A 25801-nucleotide genomic window follows, 5' to 3' on the forward strand; every position below is an offset into this window, starting at 1 on the left:
CTGAGCAGGAGGCAGAGCACGGAACCCGTGCCCCGTACTGGGAGTGGCGGCAGCGGTAGTGGAGCATGGACGGCTACCCACAAGTTAAAAAGTTGACTGTTTTATGGACTGTCACCCCTGTTGAACGCCCTCAATTTCAGGAGGAGGCCATCTGCTCCGCAGGTGTGGGGTGGCAGAACGGTTTAAAGTTTTAGAAAACGTACCTCCCGATGTGGGAAGATGTATGATTGTAATGTGTTGATTTTTCCAGTTTTAATAAATGTTGGTGGCCAGACGGCCCGAGGACGAGCCGTGTTTTACCAAGGGGGTGTGTGACGCCCTGGCAAAGCCAGGTTGTCACAGAAAGAGTTAATCCTCCTTGGTAATCTGATCTCACACCGGTGCAGCAGGATAAACCACATCCCCCAGGGTAGGAGAAAAGCAGAGCAGAGGGGAGGGGCTGGAGCAGAGTGTTTGGAGAGACAGACAGCAGAGGAGTCTGGAGTTGTAGCTCCCAGGCTGATAGTGAAGCGTGCTCCGAAAGGGCCGGGACAGGCTGCAGTGAGGAAGGGGCCAGAGGTAGCCGGAGCAGGGTAGTGGCCCGACGGTACCTAGGGTGACCCGGATCACTGCAGGGGAGTGGATTCTCCGTTCCCGGCTGAGGAGAAAGAGGAAGAGAGTGGAGAGAGAGGCACCTGGCTGCAGGGAAAGAACAACAGGAGCTGCTGCACCGTGTGTGGGACACTAACACCCCGTACCGAAGGCTGCGGACACCGGCAATTCCTAGTTACCAGTGACTCTGTGTGAACTACTTGTGAGTACGCCCGTGCCTTCAGGCATCGCACCGCAGCACTGCGCCCTGCTCCCTGCATATCTCCGAACGGGCCCCGGGACCAACTGCCCCTACCCACGGAGGGGTTAACATCCTAAGCTGCATCCCAACACCGTTCCCGGGAGTCCCGCACCTTCATCACAGCGGTGGTGTCTACAATCACCACAACCGTGGGTGGCGTCACGGACAATCTCCCTTACCAAACCCCCTTTTACTGTGGAGCCTGGGATCACAGACCGGGTCACGCTACCGCGATACCCACAGAAGTGACCCCGTGGCCCGGATCTGAGTACCCCTGGTCGCCGGGCGACACATCCTGCATGTGGTGCCATCCGGCGTTCTGCATGTGGTGCCATCCGGCGTTCTGCATGTGGTGCCATCCGGCGTCCTGCATGTGGTGCCATCCGGCGTCCTGCATGTCGTGCCATCCGGTGTTATGCATGTGGTGCCATCCAGTGTCCTGCATGTGCTGCCATCCGGCGTCCTGAATGTGGTGCCATCCAGTGTCCTGCATGTGCTGCCATCCGGCGTCCTGCATGTGGTGCCATCCGGTGTCCTGCATGTGCTGCGATCCTGCGTCCTGCATGTGCTGCCATCCTGCGTCCTACCATCCTGCTTGTGCTTCCCTCCTGTGTCCTGCGTGTAGTGCCGCCTGGCGTCTTCCATGTGCTGCCATCTGCTGTCCTGCCATCCTGCATGTGCTGCCATCTTGTGTCCTGCACATGGTTTTAGAAGACAAATCTATTATCTGTGGTTTTGAGGCAAAGTGAGCAATTTCTATAGTCACTGTTGCTATACTTGGATGTGTAGGCACACATCGAGGCACACCTATACAAACGCTGCTGCTTAATATTAGTGTCACCGCGCACACAATGCTCCACTATGACATCTTCCATGAATTGTATGAATGCAAGAACAATAGCCGAATTCTCCGTGGTGCCTCATGTCAGCGCTCCAGCCGTTCCAAGTGTGCAGATAATGCTCTTATATTTAATTTGCAATTTTCCTATAATCAGTGATATATGATTGGAGCGCTGGCATGGGACCTTTACATTCATGAATCACCCTAATTGCTTGGAAACAATGAGGCATTAATCTGATAATATGGATATGTTCACTAAATCAGAATAATGGCTAGAATGGAGCGATCTTAGACTCTGTGTGGGTGTGCGCCGGGAGAGGAAGCAGGATTATTAATCTAAAGCAGAGTCTACAACATGGTATGTCATGATTACTGCTGCCTGTACTCAGAATGATTGCAGATTTTGTTTACCCTTTAACTTCTGGAAAAAGATCTAGAGTGCAGTGACTGAGTCTTACATGTAGTCTATGGCCACATATCGTGCAACTGAAAGGGTTAAAGAGTTGTACTATCATTTACTAATTATATTCATTGTATAAATACAAAAATATGAATGTTTGCCATTTACATTAAAGTAAGAAATATCTAGTAATTTGGCGCCATCTAGTGTTCAGGTGTATAGCATTGTGCACGTCCACCAAATGAACTGAGCGTTGGTGGACCAACGTGATTAGTCACCGCATAGTGAAGATCTCTTCACAGCAAATCTGCCAATAGAATCCGCTTTGTGCCTGCTTGTCAGTGAAGGAGCAGAGCTTCTTTAATAACATGGCACCATAGGAGAGAACTTTTGTTTTTGCTCCCATTCTTCATTAGCTGAGGGTCAAAGCTCTAAGACATCTTCTATGTACACAAAAGGCCTTTTTCGCTCAAATATTGATGACAAATTTGGCTATATCTGTGTTAGTGAGCACTTCTCCTTTGCCGAGATAATTCATCCATCTCACAGGTGTGGCATATCAAGACGCTTATTAGACAGCATGATTATTGCACAGGTGCACCTTAAGGCCCCGTTACACGCTATGATTTATCTGACGATATGTCGTCGGGGTTACGGTTTTCGTGACGCACATCCGGCATCATTAGCGATGTCGTTGCGTGTGACACCTACGTGCGACTCTGAACGATTGCAAATAGGGTGAAAATCATTGATTGTTGACACGTTCAGTTTCAAAATATTTTTTGTCATTCGGAATGCAGCAGACATATTGCTACGTTTGACACCCTGCCAATGACGAACAACATCCACACGACCGCCTTGGTCAAACAATATATCGCTGAACGATGTTGCGTCGTTTATGAGATGTGTACGTGTGACCGCTAATAAACGACCTATGTGCGATCTCGGCAAATCGTAACAACGATCTGGGCTTGTCACATCGCTACTGAGATCGTCAGATAAATCGTAGCGTGTAACGGGGCCATTAGGCTGGCCACAATAAACGGCCATTCTATAATGTGGTTTTATCACACATCACAGTGCCACAGAATTCGCAAGTTTTGAGGGAGCGTGCAGTTGGTATGCTGACTGCAGGAATGTCCACCAGAGCTGTTGCCCGTGAATTGAATGTTCATTTCTCTACCATAAGTCGTCTCCAATGGTGTTTCAGAGACATTGCCAGTAGATCCAACCGGCCTCACAACCACAGACCACACGTAACCGCACCAGCACAGGATCTCCACATCCAGCATCTTCTTCTCCAAGACCATCTGAGACCGGCCACCCGCACAGCTGCTGTAACAATCGGTGCAAAACCAAAGAATTTCTACACAAACTGTCAGAAACCGTCTCAGGGAGGCTCATCTGCTGCTCATCATCCTCATCGGGGGTCTCCACCTGACTGCAGTTCATTATTGTAAATTACTTGAGTGGGCAAATGCTGACATTCCATGGCGTCTGGCAGGTTGGAGATATGTTCTCTTCATGGATGAATCCCAGTGTTCACTGTACAGGACAGATGGCAGGCTGTGTGTATGGCGATGAATGGGTGAGCGGTTTGCTGATGTCATCATTGTGAAATGGGGGCGGTGGGGTTATGTTATGGGCAGGAGTATGTAATGGACAATGAACACAGGTGCATTTTATGGATGCCATTTCGAATGACTCAAATTATCTCTCCAGAAAAGGAGACAAACTCTAGCGCCACCTATTGGAAGCAGCAATCCTAAAAGTCAAAAATGGCATCCTTTTCATATGACCTAGGATATATGCCAGATCAGAATCCCAATTTGCAGACACGGTGTTTCGGGGTGATTGTCCCTAGTCAGTTCCAAAGAGTGGGTACCTGATCTGGCTGTATGTGAAGCTATGTGGGGACCACGGGGGAAGACTATTCTCCTTATGGAGACCTGACAAACCAGTCTGGCTGTCAGTGGTAAGGGGACTTATAGCTGCAATGCCCCTCTGGGAATTATTCAAATGGTCTCTCCAGGAAAGGAGACAAACTCTAGCGCCACCTAATGGAAGCAGCAATCCTAAAAGTCAAAATTGGCCTTTTAACCCCTTCACGACCATGGATGGATATATCCGTCATGAAGCGTGTCCCGTTAAGCCCCACCCCCTGCCGCGGGCAGGCGGCGGGGGTCGGCACACATATCAGCTGTTTTCAACAGCTGACATGTGTGCCTGCTAGCCGCGTGTGGAATCGCTTCCACCCGCGGCCATTAACCCCTTAAATCTTGCTGCCAAAGTCTGGCAGCAAGATCAATATGCGCGCGGCCATGTTTTTTACTTATCGCCGCCCCCACCGGAAGTCACAAGCGTGATCACGTGACTATCGGTGGTTGCCATCGTAGCACAGGGTCATGTGATGACGCCTGCAGCTATGAAGTTTCACTTTCGTTTTCCCTCGGCCGCGAGCAGAGAGAAACAGAAAGTGACTGAATCTGCTGTTTACAGCTGTATAGCTGTGATCAGCAGATAGATAAGAGCGATCGGATTGCTGATCACTATAGACCCCTAGGGGGACTAGTAAAATAAAAAAAAAAAAGTAAAAAACCTAAAAGTTAAAATCACCCCCCTTTCCCCCCATTGAAAATTAAAGGGTTAAAAAATAAATAAATATACACATATTTGGTATCGCCGCGTTTAGAAATGCCCGATCTATCAAAATATAAAATCAATAAATCTGATTGGTAAACGGCGTAGTGGCAAAAAAATTCCAAACGCAAAAATTACGTTTGGTTGCCGCAAGTTTTACGCAAAATGCAATAACAGGCGATCAAAATGTAGCATCTGCGCAAAAATGGTACCATTAGAAACGTCAGCTCGAGACGCAAAAAATAAGCCGTCACTGAGCCATAGATCCCAAAAAATAAGAACGCTACGTGTTTCGGGAAATGGTGCAAAACGTGTGCCACTTTTATTGGACAAAATTGTGATTTTGTTTTAACCCCTTAGATACAAGTAAACCTATACATGTTTGGTGTCTACAAACTCGCACCGACCTCAGGCATCACACCCACACATCAGTTTTACCATATAGTGAACACCGTGAATAAAACATCCCAAAAACTATTGTGCCATCACACTTTTTTGCAATTTTTCCGCATTTGGAATTTGTTTGCTGTTTTCCAGTACACCATATGGTAAAACTTATGGTTTCATTTAAAAGTACAACTTGTCCCACAAAAAACAAGCCCTCAAATGGCAAGATTGACGGAAAAATAAAAAAGTTACGGCTCTCGGAAGAAGGGGAGCAAAAAACAAAAACGCAAAAACGGGAAGTAGCCCGGGGCTGAAGGGGTTAACAAGCCTCAAGCCTTTTCATATGACCTAAAATATATGCCAGATCAGAATCCCAATTTGCAGACACGGTGTTTCGGGGTGATTGCCCCTCGTCAGTGCAAAGTGTGGGTATCTGATCTGGCTCCTAAGGCCATTATTGTGTCATTCATCCACGGCCATCACCTCATGTTGAAAGGATCTTTACACAATTCCTAGAAGCTGAAAACATCCCAGTTCTGCATGGCAGCATGTGCAGCGGACATGTCACCCATTGAGCATGTTTGGGATGTTCTGGATCAGCGTATATGACAACATGTTCAAGTTACTGCCAATAGTCAGCAACTTCGTAGCCACTGAAAGGAGTGGAGCAACATCCCACAGGCCACAATCAACAACCTAATCTATTCTATGTGAAGATGTGTTGCACTGCGTGGGGCAAATGGTGGTCACACAAGATACTGACTGGTTCTCTTCCCCCCCCCCCCGAAACTCCCCAATACTGTAAAACTGCACATTTTAGAGTGGCCTTTTATTGTGGCCAGCCTAAGGCGCACCTGTGCAATAGTCCTGCTGTCTAATCAGTAACTTGCTATGCCACACCTGTGAGATGGATTAATTATCTCTGCAAAGGACAAGAGCCCACTAACACAGATTTAGACCCATTTGTGAACAATATTTGAGAGAAAAAGTCCTTTTGTACATAGAAAAATTCTTAGATCTTTGAGTTCAGCTCATGAAAAATGGGAGCAAAAACAAAAGTGTTGTGTTTATGTTTTTGTTCAGTGTATTTCCCTTCCTATATATTCAATTTTGAATGCAGGTACAAGTCTAATAAGCTGAAAATTGATTATTATTCTACCATCATAAATCCTCATTCATGTCCATCTACTAACCTGTTACTGCCCCATGCATAGCCAATAAAACTACAACGCTCATCATCCCTTATTATTACAGCCCATCATTCTTGTGCTGTTATAGGCAGAGACCTCTCAATTGTAGAGTGTAAGCTCTTATGGGCAGCGAATAGTGATGAGCGAGCACTACGATGCTCAGGTGGTCCGTACTCAAAATGAGCAGGTCAGATGCTCCGATGGGCTCAACTCGAGTACCGAGTATAATGGAAGTCAATGAGAAACTCAAGTATTTTTCTGGATGATGTTCTGGAAAAATGCTTGAGTTTCTTAGTCACTTCCATTATGCTTGGTACTCGGGTCGAGCCAGTCAAAGGTTTTATGGGCAGTGTCCTCACTCCTGTAGAGTGTCCGGTCTTCTGGCCAGGGAGCAATAGTGAAATAAAAATGATAACAAAGGTAAAATTGTTTTAAAAGTAAGCAGTGATTTTTATATACTTTTGATCGCTGACCTCAGTAAAAATATAAAAATTTTCATCACGTTCAGTTTTTTCACGAACACTGACTCCGTAGGCCCAACAAGCCATACCTTTTTTTACAGCTGAAATTAAAGATTTAGTCAGGAACTTGGACCTTCTTAAAATGTCCTGGAGAACGTTTAGGCTCTAGATCAACAGAAGAGAACCTAATAGCTCCTGGTATCTGTTTTTCATGGTACAGAAACAGAGAAAAGGAATTCCATCCATACTTTTTCTCAAGACGGTGCTCTAGTGTATTGCAGTGATGTTCCTGGGCTGATTCAAAAATTTAACATTGAGTACGATGTGAGTGGAGATTCTTTAATGATTCATCCATAAAAAGTCTGAAAGCTGCTACTGCACAATGCCTGTAGGGCATTCTGTGCACTTGAAGGAAAGCTATGCGAATTTAGACTCTCAAGAAACTTAACTATGAAGATCAAGGATAGTCAATATGTGGTGATCTGAAAGTTCTCTCTTTTCTGCTTGGGCAACAAGGAGGATACATGAAGTACCCATGTTTTTTGTGTGAATGGGACAGCCAGGATAGGACTCATCACTGGAGCCAAAAAGTTGGCCAACGAGAACATCTTTGCAATCTGGACTCAAGTACAGAGTTGCGGGAAGTTTAGCTGATCCAACTAAAGTTCTCCTGCCACCACTCCACCTTAGGCTTGGACTGGTGAAGTAGCTTGTGAAAGCTCTACCAAAAGAAGGAGAGACTAAGTAACTGTGTACCACGTTTCAGGGACTGTCTGAAGGAAAAAGAAAGGCATTTTTGTGGGTCCGAATATTCGGAAACTCATGAAGGACAGCATGTTCGAAACAAAAATGAAAGCTGTTGAGAAAAGGGTTTGGGATTCTTTTAAAGACGTCGTGAAGGAATTTCTAGGTACCAACAAAAATCCAAAATTTAAGTCCATTGTGGAGAACATGGTGAAATGTTTCAAAGCCTTGGGTTGTCTGATGAATTTGAAGTTACATTTCTACGTTCCCATTTGAACTACTTTCCTGAAAACCTTGGTGCTGTTAGCAAAGAGCAAGGAGAAAGATTTCATCAGGATATCAAGGAGATGGAACGACGATACGAAGGTTGATGGAATGTGACCATGATGGGGGACGACTGCTGGAGGCTTCACAGAGAAGATCCACAGCCTTCTATAAGAGAGAAGGGATCAAGAGAAGCCAAGAAGAGAAAAGGAAAAGGGGCAAGAATTTCCAATAAAGTTACAGAATGAATATTTAATCATTCTGTATATAAAATATTGTGCACATTTTTGGCTTCAATAAAGATTTCTCTTTTTCATCTTGATTGTACTTAACGTCACGGGCCATTTGTGCAAAATCCATAAATGATAGTTAAAAATAGAGGTGTTTTTCTCAATCAGGGCATAAGAAAACATAAGAATCAGTATTGGATTTGAAACAATTTTCATAAACCCAAATTTTGCATATCTGTGTTATATATAAACTCATTACAGTCCCTGCCTTATAACGTTACATATACACTGTGTCCACCCAAATCCTGTCCACCGCCATTAACATGAGAACGGCGGCAGCTATAGGCATAGAAGTGGTGTCTAGGCATAGTAAAGTAGCCATGCGCTACACAATGAAACCACCTATAGCGCCACCTGGTGGAAACAAGGAGTTAGCATTTTTATTTCGAAAACGGAACGAGATAGAGAAAAAAAGTGAATTATAAAGTTGTAGGGCATCATCAATTCAATACGAATCGATGCCTCGCATAAAGAAATGCTATGATTAGAACGTGTAAAATTCACAAGGCTGTGGACGTGAAGAGATATCTCATGGAGATCTTCCTAGAAGTCATTGGGTATGGTGGCTGTGTGGAGTGGCCTCCACGCTCACCTGACCTGACCCCATTGGACTTCTTTCTGTGAGGTCACATCAAACACCAGGTGTATGCGACCCCTCCACCAACATTGCTGGACCTACGACGACGTATTACAGATGCTTGTGCAAACGTGTCACCTACCATATTGCACAACGTACAGCAAGATACAGTATGCTGTCCAGAGTCCAGATGCGCATTTCGGCTGACGATGGCCACTTTGAGCATCAAAGTTAAATGAGCGCCATATGCGTGACCAGCATTCAATGTTTTTGGGGGGGGGTCATGGCTTTCATATCATAGCATTTCTGTATGTAAGGTGTCGATTCGTATTGAATTGATGATGCCCTACAATTTTTTAACTTTTTTTCTCTATCTGGTTCCGTTTGAGATAAAAATGCTAGGTCCGTTGTTTTCCACCAGGTGGTGCTATAGGTGGTTTCATTGCATAGTGCATGGATACTTTACTATACCTAGACACCACTTCTATGCCTATAGCTGCTTCTGTTCTCAAGTTAATAGCGGTGGACAAGATATGGGTGGACACATATTATATATTGTGCACATTTTTGGCTTCAATAAAGATTTCTCTTTTTCATCTTGATTGTACTTAACTTCACGGGCCGTTTGTGCAAAATCCATAAATAGTTAAAAATAGAAATGTTTTTCTCAATCAAGGTAAAAGAAAACATAAGAATCATTCATTAGATTTGAAACAATTTTCAAAAACCCAAATTTTGCATACCTGTGTAATATATACTCATTACACTCCCTGCCTTATAACATTACATATATAGCAGACACGAAGCACGCTGTCTCATGGGTTACCGCTGTGTTGCACGAGAGGGTGGTACAATCACTTTGCACAGTTGTTCACAACAGTTTTGCAGTGATCACCTTATTCATTACAACCTTTTATTCCGTGTCTACTATTCACATGAGCACTGACTGTCAAGAAGAGTGGCATCTCCCCTCCCGCATGGGAATTCTCGGGGATTTCCAGGCTAGTAATGCTGCACACATCTGCTTTGGTCAATAAGTGAGAAATTAATTTGGTCGGCTTCCCTAAATATGTGGACAGATTTGACGCTGGGCCAAGTCTTAGTTATATGCTTTCACATTCGTCATTATTGCACTTTTGGAGATTGCTACCATAGATGGAAAGTGTTCCACTTTCTCTACAATCGCCTCCCCACATTGGGAAGCTTGGACCTCATTACATATACAGGTGAGGTGCCAGCTAAAAGATGGTTTTTATAAAATGTCCTGCTAGAACAAATGGGGAATGTCTTTGCCGAAATTCACATTTCACTCCAGTCTTCACGAGTCTTTATTTTCCCATTCTCTCTGCCACGTCTGGTGGGTTTATGACGGCTTAATGAATTTTGGATGTGTAGATGCTTTTCTGAAGTGAGTGAAGTATTATTCTGGGACAACTGTGACAGGGAACGGAGCTAAAACATCTGGTAAAATAACTATGTTTTTCTGTTTAATGTCCACCCACTGCCTTGTACTCTAGAGGCGGCCAAGATTGAAGGCCATACCCAAGAACTATTTGCTGATTTTTTGCAAAATATCAGGACATTAAGGATTAAGAAGGAAAATGGCCGTGTTGTGCTACTGCCATACCGCTCGTTTGTGTTTTTCACAAATCTCCTGCTCTTTCTGTTGCACGCTAACTGCAAGGTGTTACATCCTTTATACTAAGTCACTTTACTCCAAGTGGTAAAAGAAGAAACACTTCAACATTACTTGAAGCTCCATCTGTCTGACAAAGAATCATTGTTCATCTATATATAGTAGTTTTTAATATTCTGTGTTAATTACATTGTGACTAGTGTTGAGCGGACCCGGATCCGCAAAATCCGGATCCACACGGTTTGAGCGGCCGATCCGAGCCCGACCAGTACCCGGGATTCGGGGTGCACGTTTGTGTTTTGTTTTTTTTTCTTCTCTCTCTCCTCTCTCTCTCTCATCGTATCCGGCCTTCAGCGGCAACAAGATCCGGATCCGCCGGACCCGGATTATGACCGATCAGCTCAACTCTAATTGTGACTCTTCACTAGTTTCTCGTTCTTAGAGAAATTAATATTAGCTGCAAATTAAGTTTGTAGAGTATCGTGCACACGTTGAAGCACTGGATGGTGCCTCTGTACAATACCACCATTTAAAGGTACTTTCCACTAGAAGCAACGTTTTTGGCCGAGACCACAATTATATTATCACATCCTATAGAAAAAGCCATGAATCTGTAATATAATACCATATGCAATGGAGTGTTAAACGGGTTGGCCACTACTTGGACAACCCCTTCTCGTTTTGCATGTTTGGCCCCAATAATAATAATAATTATTTCTATCTATATAGGCCAACATATTCCGAAGAGCTTTACATTTTAGAGGGGCCGTGTACAATGATATGACACATTACAGAATAACAAAATTCAACAGATATCAGGATGAGAGAGGGCCCTGCTCGTAAGTCTATGAGGAAAAAGGGGAGGCACAAAAGGTAAATTGGGGGGAAAAAAGCTTGTCATATATGGTCCAGCCATCAAAGTGATAGGGCTCTCAAATCCAGCTGCATGAATCGGTCGCCAGCCAGAGTTTACACAAGTACAGACACAGAAGAGGAATGGAACCAAAAGATACAGGGGACAAGAATTGGAAGTAAATTTTGTGAAGGGCAGAAAGGGACTAGATTAGATCATGGCAGTGAGGTGATAGGCTAGTCTAAAGAAATGTGTTTTTAGGGCCCGCTTAAAGGTGTGGATGTTGGGAATTAATCAAATTGTTCTTGGTAGTGCGTTCTAGTGAATTGGCGCAGCTCGTGAGAAATCTTGAAGACGGGAGTGGGAGGTTCAAATTATTGAAGAGGTCAGTCTTAGGTCATTAGCAGAGCAGAGGGCATAGGTGGGGTGATAGACAGAGATGAGGGAGGTGATGTAGGGTGGTGCGGAATTGTGGAGAGCTTTGTGGGTGAGAGGAATAAGTTTATATTAGACTCTGTAACGAATATGCAACCAGTGCAATGACTGGCACAGAATAGAGGCATCAGTGAAGTGGTTGGAAAGGAAAATAATGCTGGCTGTGGCATTCAGGATGGAGTTTAGTAACAGGGAGACCAATTAGTATAGAATTACAGTAATCCAGGCAAGAATAAATAAGAGCGACAGTAATAGTTTTTGCAGAGTCAACGGTAAGAAAAGGTCGAACTCTAGAGATGTTTTTGAGGTGGAGTTGACATGAGCAACTGAGTGAACGAATGTGGGGAGTGAAGGAGAGATCAGAGTCAAATCTAACCCCAAGACAGCAGGCGTGCTTCTGGGGAGTAGTGGTAGACCCATTAAAATAGAAAAGCTTATACACACCATCCATGTCAGCGGTGTCGGCGCTCGCATTCCCGGGGCTCACGTGAGATTGTGACTTTACGTGCACAATCACCACCAGCTCCTCTCTCCTCGCATTTGGATATATGAGTTAATCAATAGGAAGTGATATGTCCAAAGGTGGGGAAAGATGCTGACGTTGATTGGGTGTGGGGCTTGCGTGATGTCACAATCTCACACTAGCCCCAACACCACTGTAATGGCACACCAAACATTGGGAACGAGAAGGGGTTCTCCATTGAGTAGACAATTCTCTAATATGTTGTGACCAGGCACCTTTATTAGCTATCGGTTCAACAGCTTTTCTTTCCAGCTTATCCTTTTATATGCACTCTGTACACGGCCATTTCTGCATATTTTCGACATGTTTCACCGCTAATCTGGCTTCATCAGGGGAATAGTGCCATATGAGGCACATAAGTTCTTGTATACTTGATGAAGCTGGTGGAGTATGACTGTGTGTTATATCAGGGCTGTGGAGTTGGTAAACCAAACCTTCGACTCCGACTCCTCAATTTCTCTTGCACCGACTCCGACATATATTGTTTATAGTTAGGTGAAAAATGTATTATAATACATGAACATGTGTATGTGAACATCAGACATTTAATAATTTTTATGATACAATAATCAAGATATTTGAGTAGAACACAAAATATATTTATTGGAATACAACTTTAGAACACAAACTGTAATAAATTGTAAATATGTAATACACTATGTAATATACAGTAGATTACATATATATCTTGTGTGTGTGTGTATGTATATATATATATATATATATATATATATATATATATATATATATATATTACATATTGTATTACATATTTACAATTTATTAGTTTTTTGTGTTCTAAAGTTGTATTCCAATAAATATATTTTATGTTCTATGTAAATATCTTGATTATTGTATCATAAAAATAATTAAATGTCTGATGTTCACATTGTACTACAATACATTTTTCACTTAAATATAAGCATTAAACTAAATGTTATTATTTAGTAAAATATTCAGCGCATTCTGCATTGCACTACTGTCCCCAATTTATTATATATTTTAGGAGTCGGAGTCGGTGCATTTTATACCGACTCCGACTCCACCAAAATGAGCTCTGACTCCGACTCCACAGCCCTGTGTTATATTTTAGCTATTGTGGTACTTTGCACACGTCGGGTCAAATTTAAATGTCAGTGAAACATGGTCTGAATATGGACAGTGATGTCCTGACCAGCTGTGCGTTCGGGTATATATAAACCTGTTCAGTTCAGGCCCTGGTGGTCACTCAGACCATGTTTGATGGACGACTGAATTCGGCCTAAGATGGTGTGTACTTCAGACATAAAACCAACATAACTATTGCAGCAATAGAAAAAGAGTTGATAAATAGTGCACTAATTTAGATGGCTTTATTAGGGACGTATACCATTAGTTACATTTTAGTCATTTATTATTGGGCATCTGTGAACTTGGGACTCTTATAAATGAATCTCGCATACCGTACCAGTTTTTCAAGGTCCAAAACCTGATATTGTATGAATAGGCACAGGAACACATCTGGCCACGGATTATCTCCGATGAGTATAAATGATGGGGCATGTTTACCATACTCAACCCTTTTTTCACTGGTAACTGGTCGCGCCACTCATATACTCATTAGTTGGTCAGCCGAAATATGAGTTTTGGCAAAAGTTAGATAAAATGTGTATGGCGCCTAAAGTCTATAAAGTATGGAGGCTTGTTTGGAGAGGATTTGATAAAATATATAAACATTGCAGCTCAACAATCCGCTGGAAAAGCAAGTCATTGGAAGAGCATAAGTGATTTCTCAAAATACAAAGACAATTTTTTTCCAATTAAGGGCAACCCCTAAAAGAGAGGACAGAATCCCCAAAGATTATTATTGAGCAGTCGCTTTGACTAAGAAAAACAGATCAAACTTTGGAGGATCACAAAATACGTTATAATGGAAGGCAGTGGTGAGGAACCCATATTCCGCCCAATTTCCTGAGGTGGAAGCTTTAACTAAGCTCATGATGTTCTAACTGGTAAGGTAGTTTTATTTCCTAAAAATAAAATGCAGACACATTTAAAACCTTTTATAAAGAGGATCACAACGATTTTCTGGACTGAGGAGAAATGCATCCAATGGACGTCTCTTCTTTATCATTCTCTGCCTTGCTTGCGGCATTGCTCCTCAACATAAGATGTAATCAGGATTGAGCAAAAATTACATTTATTTTCATCAATCTTCAAGAAGTTATTAAGTTGACGTTCCACATAAGAGGAAACTCACCCGTAACAATCTTACCCTCGTAGGACTTTGTGTCCTTCAATGCATTACTACAGAGCTAAGGACTGTGCAAAGAAAACTGTATCTTGTTCCATCTGTCATCAGTATAAAGCCTGCTTTACACGAGACGACCGTTTGTGCGATTTCACAATCGATTGTACCCGCCCCCGTCGTTTTTGCATCACGGGCAAATCGCTGCCCGTGGCGCACAAACTTGTTTAACCCCAGTCACACGTACTTACCTTCCGGACGACCTTGCTGTGGGCGACGAACGTCCACTTCCTGAAGTGGGAGGGACGCTCGGCGTCACAGCGACGTCACACGGCAGCTGGCCAATAGAAGCGAAGGGGCGGAGATGAGCGGGATGTAAACATCCCGCCCACCTCCTTCATTCCATTAAGCAGGCGGGTGCCGTGGGACGCAGGTACGCTGTGTTCATCGTTCCCGTGGTGTCACACGGAGCAACGTGTGATGCCACGGAATCGATGAACAACCTGCACCCATGAAAATAAATGAGATTATGAAAGTTAATGACGAGTACATGACTCACGATTTGTGAGCGATACTGCGTCACTTAGTGGTGTCACACGAGAAGACGTTGTGCGCTATGCCGGATGTGCGTCACGAAAACCGTGACCCCGACGACATATCGCACAATCTATTGTCTCATGTAAAGCCCGCATTAGAATGAATCATCTAAACTATAATTTACACATAATGGCCTTACCTGTTCTGGAAGAGTTGTTTTTCTGAGTGTAATACACACAAATTATATCCGCAGCAACATCCCTGACCTCTGGATCTTCACACTGGAGTAGCCACAACACACACATCCATAGCTGTAATGTATCCGACAGACCTGTAAAGACACAAGCGAATATTCTTACTATGGCCAATATATTCCACACATATAAAATGGTTCAGAAGAAAAAGAAAACATGAAACCATGGTTGATGCAATAGCAATCTTTCTGAGGATTCAGTGATTCCACCCACGTCACCTTAGGTATGGGATGTACCAAGTGAATGGCGAAAGGGAAGGCAAATCTTGTGTCTAGGGAAAGGGGAGATGGTGACCCCTGAACAAACCTACTGCTGGGCTCTGGGGTCCTTCACCACCCTAGATACGTTCTACACCTATGCGCCAAGCCAGATACCTGACCCTGAAATAGGCCCTAGTTAGGGAGCAGATGGGATGAGCGCTTAGTCAACCCAACACAGATAACAAAAGGGGGGAAAGTAAACAAATAACTTCTTCCAGAGGACTCAGAGAGAAGAACTGCAACAATATTTCTCCAGATAAATACAAGCCGACTGCTTGCACTGAAGACTTGTTAAAGGTGAAGACTTGTTAAAGGTATTAGACCTATCGCTAGCACAGAGTAAGGGAGAATGAGGATATATAAAGAGACCAAGGGAAGTGCTACAGATTAACAGCTGAAAAGGTGAGGAAATCCGCAGGGTCCTACAGAGAAAGGGATATACCCCTATCGGGGGGAAAGTAAGAGACCACCTTGTGTAGCCTTCTACAGCCGCAAACTACAGGGCTGACACACCCATGACACACCATTGCAGCCCTCATCAAAGATTCCAGTAGAGGAATCGAAACCACAGTGGGACTACGAACCAGTAGTGGATATGGATGGTTCATTTTTCGCTTTTGTCACCTCTTTCCAATGCCCCAACCTTTGGGTCCATATAAAGATTGTACACCAGTCTGCCCTTTTCTCCATTTCCTCAACACTGCCTGTTCTTCCCTTTTTACATGCCTCAATGTACTTTGGTTTGTCTTTTTTCTTCTTTTGTGTGCCTATGTCATGTATTTGGATTTTAGACTAAATCTGTTTTCTTCAAAAACATTGCAACTTTTTGCATTTTTCCCACATTCCTTTATATGTCTGCTTTTTTATCGTGTAGTTTCCATCTCAGCCAAGAGTCTTGGGTAGCAGAGCTATTTATGAGGAAAGAAGCTTTTGAGTATTTACGCAGGACCTCAACCCTTGTAGCTGGCAGGCGGTTTTCAGTGTTGCTCAGAGATGGTAGCCCTGGGAATCAGAATGGAGGAGAATGCTTTGATGCCGGTGTTGCCCAGGGGACTCGGAGCTCGCAGTGGAGCAATGTAGCTCTTTCTGGAAAAAAATCAAGTTTAAAATAAACTTTGTTTGTGTTTGCTGAGCTCCTTCATCTTTCATCCCTGAAGTGTAATGTTCTCCCCCCTCCTTCACTCATGCGGCACGGGCTTTTTCAGAAAAGAAAAGAATCGTCCAGAAAGAAAAAACGCTGAAATCTATACAAATACAAAGATCTCAAAATTCGAATGATCGGTACTAAACAATGTAAATACGGGACTGGTGGCTGCAGGAAGCCAAGCCTACGGCCATTTCTACCAATTCTTAACCCAGTATTGTCATTGAGGACTTTCTCTACAATATAGCGTCATGCAAAAAAAACAAGATATTTTATATGGATTATTCTAGGTTTTATTTTTAACCCTTCTATATAGGTATTTTTGCTGAAAAGCATATTCTAAAGAAAACAGAAACTCAAACACATATTTGCATACATACAGCCCTCTCCGCCTCCTGCCACCTTCAACTCAAAAATATTTCCAGGATTCGTACACTCCTTTCCCAAGAAGCTGCAAAAACACTAGTGCATGACCTCATTATCTCCCGCCTGGACTACTGTAACCCTATGCTTCACTTCTAACAGTCTTGCACCCCTACAATCTATTCTAAACTCTGCTGCCCGACTAATCCACCTGTCCCAATGCTACTCCCCGACCTCTCCTCTCTGCCAATCTTATTAATGGCTTGCCATTGCCCAATTACTCCAGTTCAAAACCCTAACCATGACATACAAAGCCATCCACAACGTGTCTCATCCATACATCTGTAACCTAGTCTCCCGGTACTTACCTGCAGGTAACCTCCGATCCTCACAAGATCTCCTTCTCTACTCCCCTCGCATCTCATCTTCCCACAATCACATCCAACTTTCTCCCGTGCCTCCTACATACTCTTTAACACTCTGCCACAACATATCAGACTCTCGCCTACCTTGAAAAGCTTCAAAAGGAACCTGAAGCAACCCTCAGTCCACTATAGCGCTGCATAAACATCCCCACCCATCCCCTGTAGACTGGGAGCCCTTGGGGGGCAGGGTCCTCTTTCCTCCTCTACGTGTCTGTGCCTTGTATTGTTTTTGATTATACTTGTCCCTATTATGTATACCCCTTTTTCACATGTAATGCGCCATGGAATAAATGGCGCTATAATAAATAAAGATAATGATGATAATAATAATAATAATAAAAAATGCCAAGTGTATATCTCTCCTATGGTTAGTGTGTGGGATCATATACATGTATTATTCCAAAAATAAATTGGCCAGGTCAGGATATGTGGCCAGCCATCGTGCCTGTCAATTCTTTATTTCACAATGAAGTACGAGAAAATACATTTGGTTCACATCTTCGTCATAGCTTCCTTTCACTAAGCTTTAACGGGGTCCGTTGGAATTCCGACGTCGTATCCATTGTTTATACAGCTGCATGCTGCGATATTGTTGTTCGACAGACCCCCATTACCTGTGGAAGAATCTGGAAGCAAGTATTCAATACCACCTCAGCACCACCACAGGAGAAATAGAGCATCACACAGCGTCCACTGAAATCAATAAGCTGTCCAGGTCGCATGGTCGTGCAGAGTCCTCCAAAATGAGAGTCGCCCTTTGTAGAAGTTACATGAAAGTTCTTAAATTTGAAAATGGGTTTACTAATACGAAAAAGAAGTGGTTGTGTATTGTGGGATGTTTGTAGCATGTCACTTAATCCATTATCTTATTAGCGCTAAGAAAAAAAGTTTTAAGACCAAACAATAGATCTTTGTTACTTAAAAAAAACGAAAGAAAATTGTCATCACTAAGCGATCTTTTTGAAGATTAAGATTCATCAAAGTGTTTACATAAAACACTTTGAAAAATTGCTACATTTTTGCGCAACACGGAGTTGAGCAAGAATTTTGCAACTTTTAGTGTTTATACGCCAGTTTTTGGCAGACCAGCTAAGAATGGATGTAGCATCATTGTATCCAACCGTCAAATTCATCAATAATAGCGACGTTTGACTTTAGTTAGGGTGTGTTGCCACGCGCAGTCTCCGCAGTGTTTTACAGTAGAGGCGTAGTAGATGGGATTTATAGAAATCCCATGCCCACAGCGTAAACTGACATGCGGCACGGCTGATGAGAGTGTTCTAGACGAGAGAACACGGCAACATTCCGCTGAGCCCAAAACCCTGATCATGGGCACGGACGCCTTATTCTCCTGCAGAGAACACTTGCGTCTCCGCAGGAAAAGATGTTTTGGGTGCAGCGTGTGCAGATCGTGGGCACGTACATTAACATTTCTGGCAAGGCGCTCCACTAGTAAAATGTGCCAATATCCTTAAAGGGGATCTGTCACAACTTTTTTGGTGTATAAGCTGCGGCCACCACCACCGGACTCTTATATACAGCATTCTAACATGCTGTATATAAGAGCCCAGGCCGGGGGTATAACATAAAAAACACTTTATAATACTTACCTAACGGTCGCTCTGCAGTGGATGAGGACCTAATGGGCGTCTCCGTTGTCCGGTGCCGGAGCCGCCTCTTTCTGCCATCTTTGTTCTCCTTCTTCTCTAGCCGCGGGGCATGACGGGTCCGACGTCATACACACTCGCCGGCATTCAGGTCCTGAGCAGGCGCACTTTGATCTGCCCTGAGCAGGGCAGATCAAAGTATTGTAGTATGCCCGCACAGGACCGACGAGTGTGTATGACGTAGCCACGTCATGCACGCAGGCTTCAGAAAGAAGCCGAAGATAGCCGAAAGGGGAGGCGCCCACACCAGAGAACGGAGATGCCCATTAGGCCCTCATCCACCGCAGCGACCATTAGGTAAGTATTATAAAGTGTTTTTTATGTTGTCACAGCGGCCTGGGCTCTTATATACATAATGTTAGAATGCTATATAAGAGCCCGGTGGTGGTGGCCGCAGCTTATACACCAAAAAAGTGATGACAGGTTCCCTTTAAGTGACATGCGCCTCATTTTATTCACAGCATCTTATTCCTCTATGTCCTTCGTTAAGAGGTGCAGGAATAAGTTGGGGCGGTACAGTGGCTCAGTGGTTAGCACTGCAGTCTTGCAGCGCTGGGGTCCTGGGTTGAAATCCCACCAGGGACAACATCTGCAAGAAGTTTGTATGTTCTCCCAGTGTTTGTGTGGGTTTCTTCCGGGTTCTCCGATTTTCTCCCACACTGCAAAGACATACTGATAGGGAACAGATTGTGAGCCCCAATGGGGACAGTGATGATGATGTATGTAAATCGCTGTGGAATATGTTAGCGTTATATAAAAACAAAGATTACTATTAAGACTAATGTACGAAAAATTTAATGAATTGGGACAAATGTAGTCTATCTGAAAGACTTTGGCTAACTTTAGCCCTATATCCACGAAGAATTTCAGCAGCAAATTCGCATTAGTAATTTTTGGTCTTGGTTCGGATTTCCTTGTGAATTTTGATTACACAAATGATAAAAGGGATAAAGAGATTGAAATCTGCAATTTTGGTTTTGCTGCAGATTCCCAAACACTTCAGGATCTGCGGGTGCCCAAGAGACCCTCTCTCACATGGGGGGGATGTCACCCATGGAGAACCCCGATTCAGATTTTACATATCAAGGCTCTCAAACATCAGGCTTCACTTGAGTAGAATTTCTGGAAATCTTCTTAGGGCAGTAGTGAAGACGGGAGGGGGCTTCTCTTGCGATATAGTGAAATGAGGGATATAATCTCTGCTGATGCTGACAGCCGTTTTACAGCTAAGTGCTGTTAGAGTTAATGCTTTGTGCATCACCGTGATCCGTGCAAGGAAGGGATGCAGGAGAGCAGCACATAAACCAGCTGGAACATGGTGTGATGAATTTTCCAGGCCTCTGCACACTACCCTGGGTCACCCAGTTGAAAGCAGCTGAAAATTTGCTTAGGTACACAAGGCTGATGTTGAAAGAGATTACCTGCTGCATTTGGAGTGTGGGTTTTTCAAGAAACGGCAAATAGAAACAGAAAGGGCACCTGGCAAATTGTGTCAATAAAGTCGACTTCTGCAACGAACCGAAAAATACAGCTCATCACTTTGGAAACCGAAGCAACCTCCCTATATATCGATAAGAGAAGAGCGGTAAAAACGTACGGATATGTAGGGATGGTAGAAGTAATGTAAGTGATGAAGCCTGTGCATTGTGCTAAGGTAGAAGGTCTCCTCGAAAAAAAACTGTAAAATGTATATATAATGGTCAACATTCACTTCTTCCCGTTGCATAGCCCGCACTTGAGTTTAGAAGTTGGCTGGTCATTACAAAGAAAGTTGGCCGATTCTTCACGACTGGGGTTTAGTTTTGTCATGTAATTTAAGAGGAATTTGTCTCCCGCTTTTCAGAAAGTTCTGACTTCAGATTCCATCCACTGTTTCATTACTACTTTGGGGCAAAAAGAAAAAAAAAAAAGTTCATGGCCATATATATGGAAATCAATCCTAACCCGTCCACCCAAAGCCAGTTTTCCCCTTCTAAACCAGGATATTTTTTTCAATTCTGACCAGAATCACTTTATGAGGTTATAACTCTGTAACGTTTCAATGGATCTAAGTGATTACGGTATGAGAAAAAAATAAATTTTACTTTTTCCTACAAAAATGTTACTTTGGGTCCAAATTTTTTATTTTCTCCAAGGTAACAAGAGCAATTTCTCCTGCGTACACTGATATCCCATATGTGTGGAAAACTACAATTTGGGCGCACGGCAGGGCTCAGAAGGGAAGGCGCACCATTTGACTTTTGCAACCCAAAATCATCTGGAATTGACAGCAGACACCATGTCACATTTGCAGAGCCCGATATGCCTAAGCAGTGGAAGCCCCCCCACAAGATCCCATTTTGGAAACTAGACTGTTCAAGGAATTTATCTTTGGATGGTGAGCACTTTAAACCTCCAGATGTTTCACAGAATTATATAACGTTGAGCTGTAAAATTAAAAATTCACATTTTTCACACAAAAATGTTACATTAGCCCTCAAATTTTACATTTCACAAGGGTAACAAGAGAAAATGTACCATACAATTTGTTGTGCAATTTCTCCTGAGTACGCTGATACCCCATATGTGTGGAAAACTACGGTTTGGGCGCACGGCAGGACTTAGAAGGGAAGGCGCACCATTTGACTTTTGGAACCCAAAATCATCTGGAATTGATAGATGCCATGTCGCATTTGCAGAGCCCCTGATATGCCTAAGAAGTGGAAACCCCCCTCCCACAAGATCCCATTTTGGAAACTAGACTGTTCAAGGAATTTATCTTTGGGTGGTGAGCACTTTAAATCTCCAAATTCTTCACAGAATTATATAGCGTTGAGCTGTAAAATTAAAAATTCTAATTTTACACACAAAAATGTTACTTTAGCCCTCAAATTTTACAGTTCACAAGGGTAACAAGAGCAAATGCACTATACAATTTGTTGTGTAATTTCTGCAGAGTTCAGCTATATCCGTATCTGTGGTGGAAAACTAGTGTTTGGGCATATGGAAGGGAAGGAGCACAATTTGACTTCTGGAATGCTAAATCATCTGGAATTGATAGTGGGCACCTTGTTGTGTTTGTACAGTCCCTGATATGCTTAAACAGTGGGAAGCCCCACAAGTGACCCCATTTTGAAAACGAGATACCTCAAGTAATTTATCTAAATGGTTGGTGAGTACCTTGAAAAAAGAAAATCACATTTTTCCTTCAAAAATGTTGTTTAAGCTCCAATTTTTTTCTTTTCACAAGGGTGACAGTAAAAAATGCACCAATCAATTTGTTGTGCAATTTCTCCTGAATACGATAACCCATATGTGGTGGAAAACTATTACTTGCTGCGCGGCATGACTCAGAAGCTAAAATGCGCCATTTGGGTTGGAATAGTTTGCATATGCAATGTCACATTTGAATAGCCCCTTGACATGTCAAAACAACAGAACCCTCCAAAAAAGACCACATTTTGGAAACTACATCTCTCGAGGAATTCATCTAGGGGATTAGTGAGCATTTCTAACCCTCAGGAGATTCACAGAATTGTATAATATTAGACTGAGTAAATTAATATTACAAATGCTTCCACTAAAATATTGCTGTTCCACCAAGTATTTAATATTTAAAAGGCATATTGGGGGGAAAAAAACCCTTACAATATGTGGTGCAATTTCTCCTGAGTATGCAAATACCTCATATGTGGTCAAAAACTACTTTTGAGGCACAACAATGCAAGTAGCTCCATATTAGACTTCAGATTTTGCTGGATTGGTTTGAAGGAGTCAAGTCACATTGGCAGAGCCCCTGAGGTACCAGAACAGCAGACCTCCCAAAGTATTCCCCTGAATGAAGTCATAGCGCTTTTTCGGAGCCTTTGTGTTACCAGTAACGTGAAGAGTTACTCTACACCAGAGGTCTCAAACACGTGGTCCGCGGGCCGCATGCGTCCCCTGAGGCTGTTTGTTGCGGCCCACAGATCCCGAGACGATCGCGGCTCTATGCTGAGGGTCGGCGCCAGCAGGACTTTACTGCATTTGAATCCATACTACAGGGATGGCCACAATACAACAGGGATGGGCTGAATACTACAGTGATGGCCATAATACTACAAGGGTGGACAGAACATTACAAGGATGGGCAGAATACTACAGGGATGGCCACAATACTACAGGGATGACCACAATACTACAGGGATGGCCACAATACTACAGGGATGGCCACAATACTACAGGGATGGCCACAATACTACAGGGATGGCCACAATACTACAGGGATGGCCACAATACTACAGGGATGGCCACAATACTACAGGGATGGCCACAATACTACAGAGCAGAATACTACAAGGATGGGCAGAATACTACAGGGATGGCCAGAATACTACAGGGATGCCCACAATACTACAAGGATGGGCAGAATACTACAGGGATGGGCAGAATACTACAGGGATGGGCAGAATACTACAGGGATGGGCAGAATACTACAGGGATGGGCAGAATACTACAGGGATGGGCAGAATACTACAGGGATGGGCAGAATACTACAGGGATGGCCATAATACTACAAAGGTAAGCAGAATATTACAGGGATGGACAGAATACTAAAGAGCACAATACTACAAGGATGGGCAGAATACTACAGGGATGGCCACAATACTACAGGGATGGGCAGAATACTACAGGGATGGGCAGAATACTACAGGGATGGCCACAATACTACAGGGATGGCCACAATACTACAGGGATGGCCACAATACTACAGGGATAGCCACAATACTACAGAGCAGACTACTACAAGGATGGGCAGAATACTACAGGGATGGGCAGAATACTACAGGGATGGGCAGAATACTACAGGGATGGGCAGAATACTACAGGGATGGCCACAATACTACAGAGCACAATACTACAAGGATGAGCACAATACTACAAGGATGGGCACAATACTACAGGGATGGGCAGAATACTACAGAGCACAATACTACAAGGATGAGCACAATACTACAAGGATGGGCACAATACTACAAGGATGGGCACAATATTACTCGGCACAATACTACAGGGCACAAGGATGGGCACAATATTACAGGGCACTATACTACTGCGAACATACTACAAGGATGGGCAGAATACTACTGGGCACAATACCACAAGGATGAGCACCTTACTACAGGGCAAACGGATGGGGACATTACTGCAGCATGGGCACATTACTACAGGATGTTGGCAAAGATTACTATATGATGGTGCTAATTGTAAAAAAATATTACAAGGAGGTGATAAAATGTAAAAAAAAAAAATCATAATAAAGCATGACATTTTTTTACATTAAAAATGTTTTTTTATATATAAACTTAACAAAAAAATTGCACGTTTGTTATAATATACAAGCAGAAAATGTTTAAAAAAGTGATCCAAAGAGGTATAGAAAAAAAAACATGGATTCATTAAAAATGTTCACTTAGTCCTGCAAATAATGCGGCCCCACTCAATTTTTTTTTCTATATGCGGCCCATGCACCCAGCTGAGTTTGAGACCCCTGCTCTACACTATGATGGCCTCTATTCAGCGGTGTCCTTTTCAGAAGTGCACAAAACTGGTTGACTGCGCTTTTACGCACCACTGAAAATACGGACACCGCCAGATCATAGTACAGAGTGAATCGAAGGTGACTACCGAGTCATGTATTTTAGAGATTTACACGTAATCCCCAATGTTAGTGCTCAGAGTAGAGCGCAGGATAAATGTGAGCTGAGCTGTACTGCGATCTTTGGGAGGAAAAATGAATAAATCAACAGCAGGTCAAGAATTTCTGTTATTTATTTTTTAAACTGTTCACCATGCGATAAAGTCACAAGATGGCTTTATTTTTCGGGTCGGTGTGACTACAGCAATACTAGATTTATGTTTTTTTAAGTTTGGCAACTGTCACACACTAAAAAATGTTTTGTTTTTTTTACAGAAAGGTTTTGCATCGCCACATTTTAAGAGTTGAAATTATTCTTCATTTATGCTGACAGAATCATGTGAGGGCTTGTTTTTTGCGTGGTGATGAGATGACATTTTTTATGGGTACCATGTTTGTACACATAGTGTTTTTTGACCAGTTCTGTTTTTGGGGAGGCAGCATGAACATAAAACAGGAATTTGGGAATTGTGTTTTTGATTTTTTTTTATGCTGTTGACTATCTGGTAAAATTAATAAGACTTATTCTTCGGGTCAGTACGATTACAGCGATACAACATTTACGTCTTTTTTTATGTTTTGACACTTTTACAAAATAAAAAATATTTTATAGAAAAAAAAAGTTGTTTTAGCTTTGCTATATTCTGAGAGATATAACTTTTATTTTTCTGCAGAGAGAACTGAGTGGGGGCTTTTATTTTTGCAGGACAAGATGACATTTTCAGCTATACAATTTTTATTTACATGCAACTTTTTTTTATTGCATTTTATTCCACTTTTTTTTGGACCCACCTCAGTCACTGATTGGCCGGGCAGGCATTTCCTGTGTGTCAAGACGGGACCAGGAAGTAAAGACCAGAAGGGACTAGGTAAATGCTGAGTGTCAGGGTATTTTTTTTCTTTAAACTGTTTAGGAACTTTCACCAGGTGAAAAGAACATATTGCTCTTAACTTATTCCCCAGAGTATTTCATTTTTTTGTTGTTCTTTTATTTTTTGGTGAAATCTAACATACGGTTCCAGAGATATGGTGTCACAGGTGTGTTACATGTGACAGACAGTCATGTGGTTTCTGGCCATAGAAGGTCACAGTATTTGGCTGCACAGAATGCTCCCTGACTTTCCATTGTTCCTGCGGTCAGTATTCTTTGGTATAGGTAGTTTTCCTGCTGGATTCCTCGTTCTCTTCTAGACCC

The 25801-nt window shown here is 42.9% G+C and overlaps 1 protein-coding gene across 1 annotated transcript in view; it reads right to left on the bottom strand.

The window, feature by feature from the left end:
* Positions 1-25801, bottom strand: part of THADA (THADA armadillo repeat containing) — a 906435-nt gene that overhangs the window by 122123 nt on the left and 758511 nt on the right. Inside the window, 1 exon segment of the mRNA XM_075341438.1 lies at positions 15037-15168. Coding sequence (XP_075197553.1) covers positions 15037-15168 — 132 coding nt within the window.

Source organism: Anomaloglossus baeobatrachus, chromosome 3 (genome assembly GCF_048569485.1).
Source record: "Anomaloglossus baeobatrachus isolate aAnoBae1 chromosome 3, aAnoBae1.hap1, whole genome shotgun sequence".
Lineage (NCBI taxonomy): Eukaryota > Metazoa > Chordata > Amphibia > Anura > Aromobatidae > Anomaloglossus > Anomaloglossus baeobatrachus.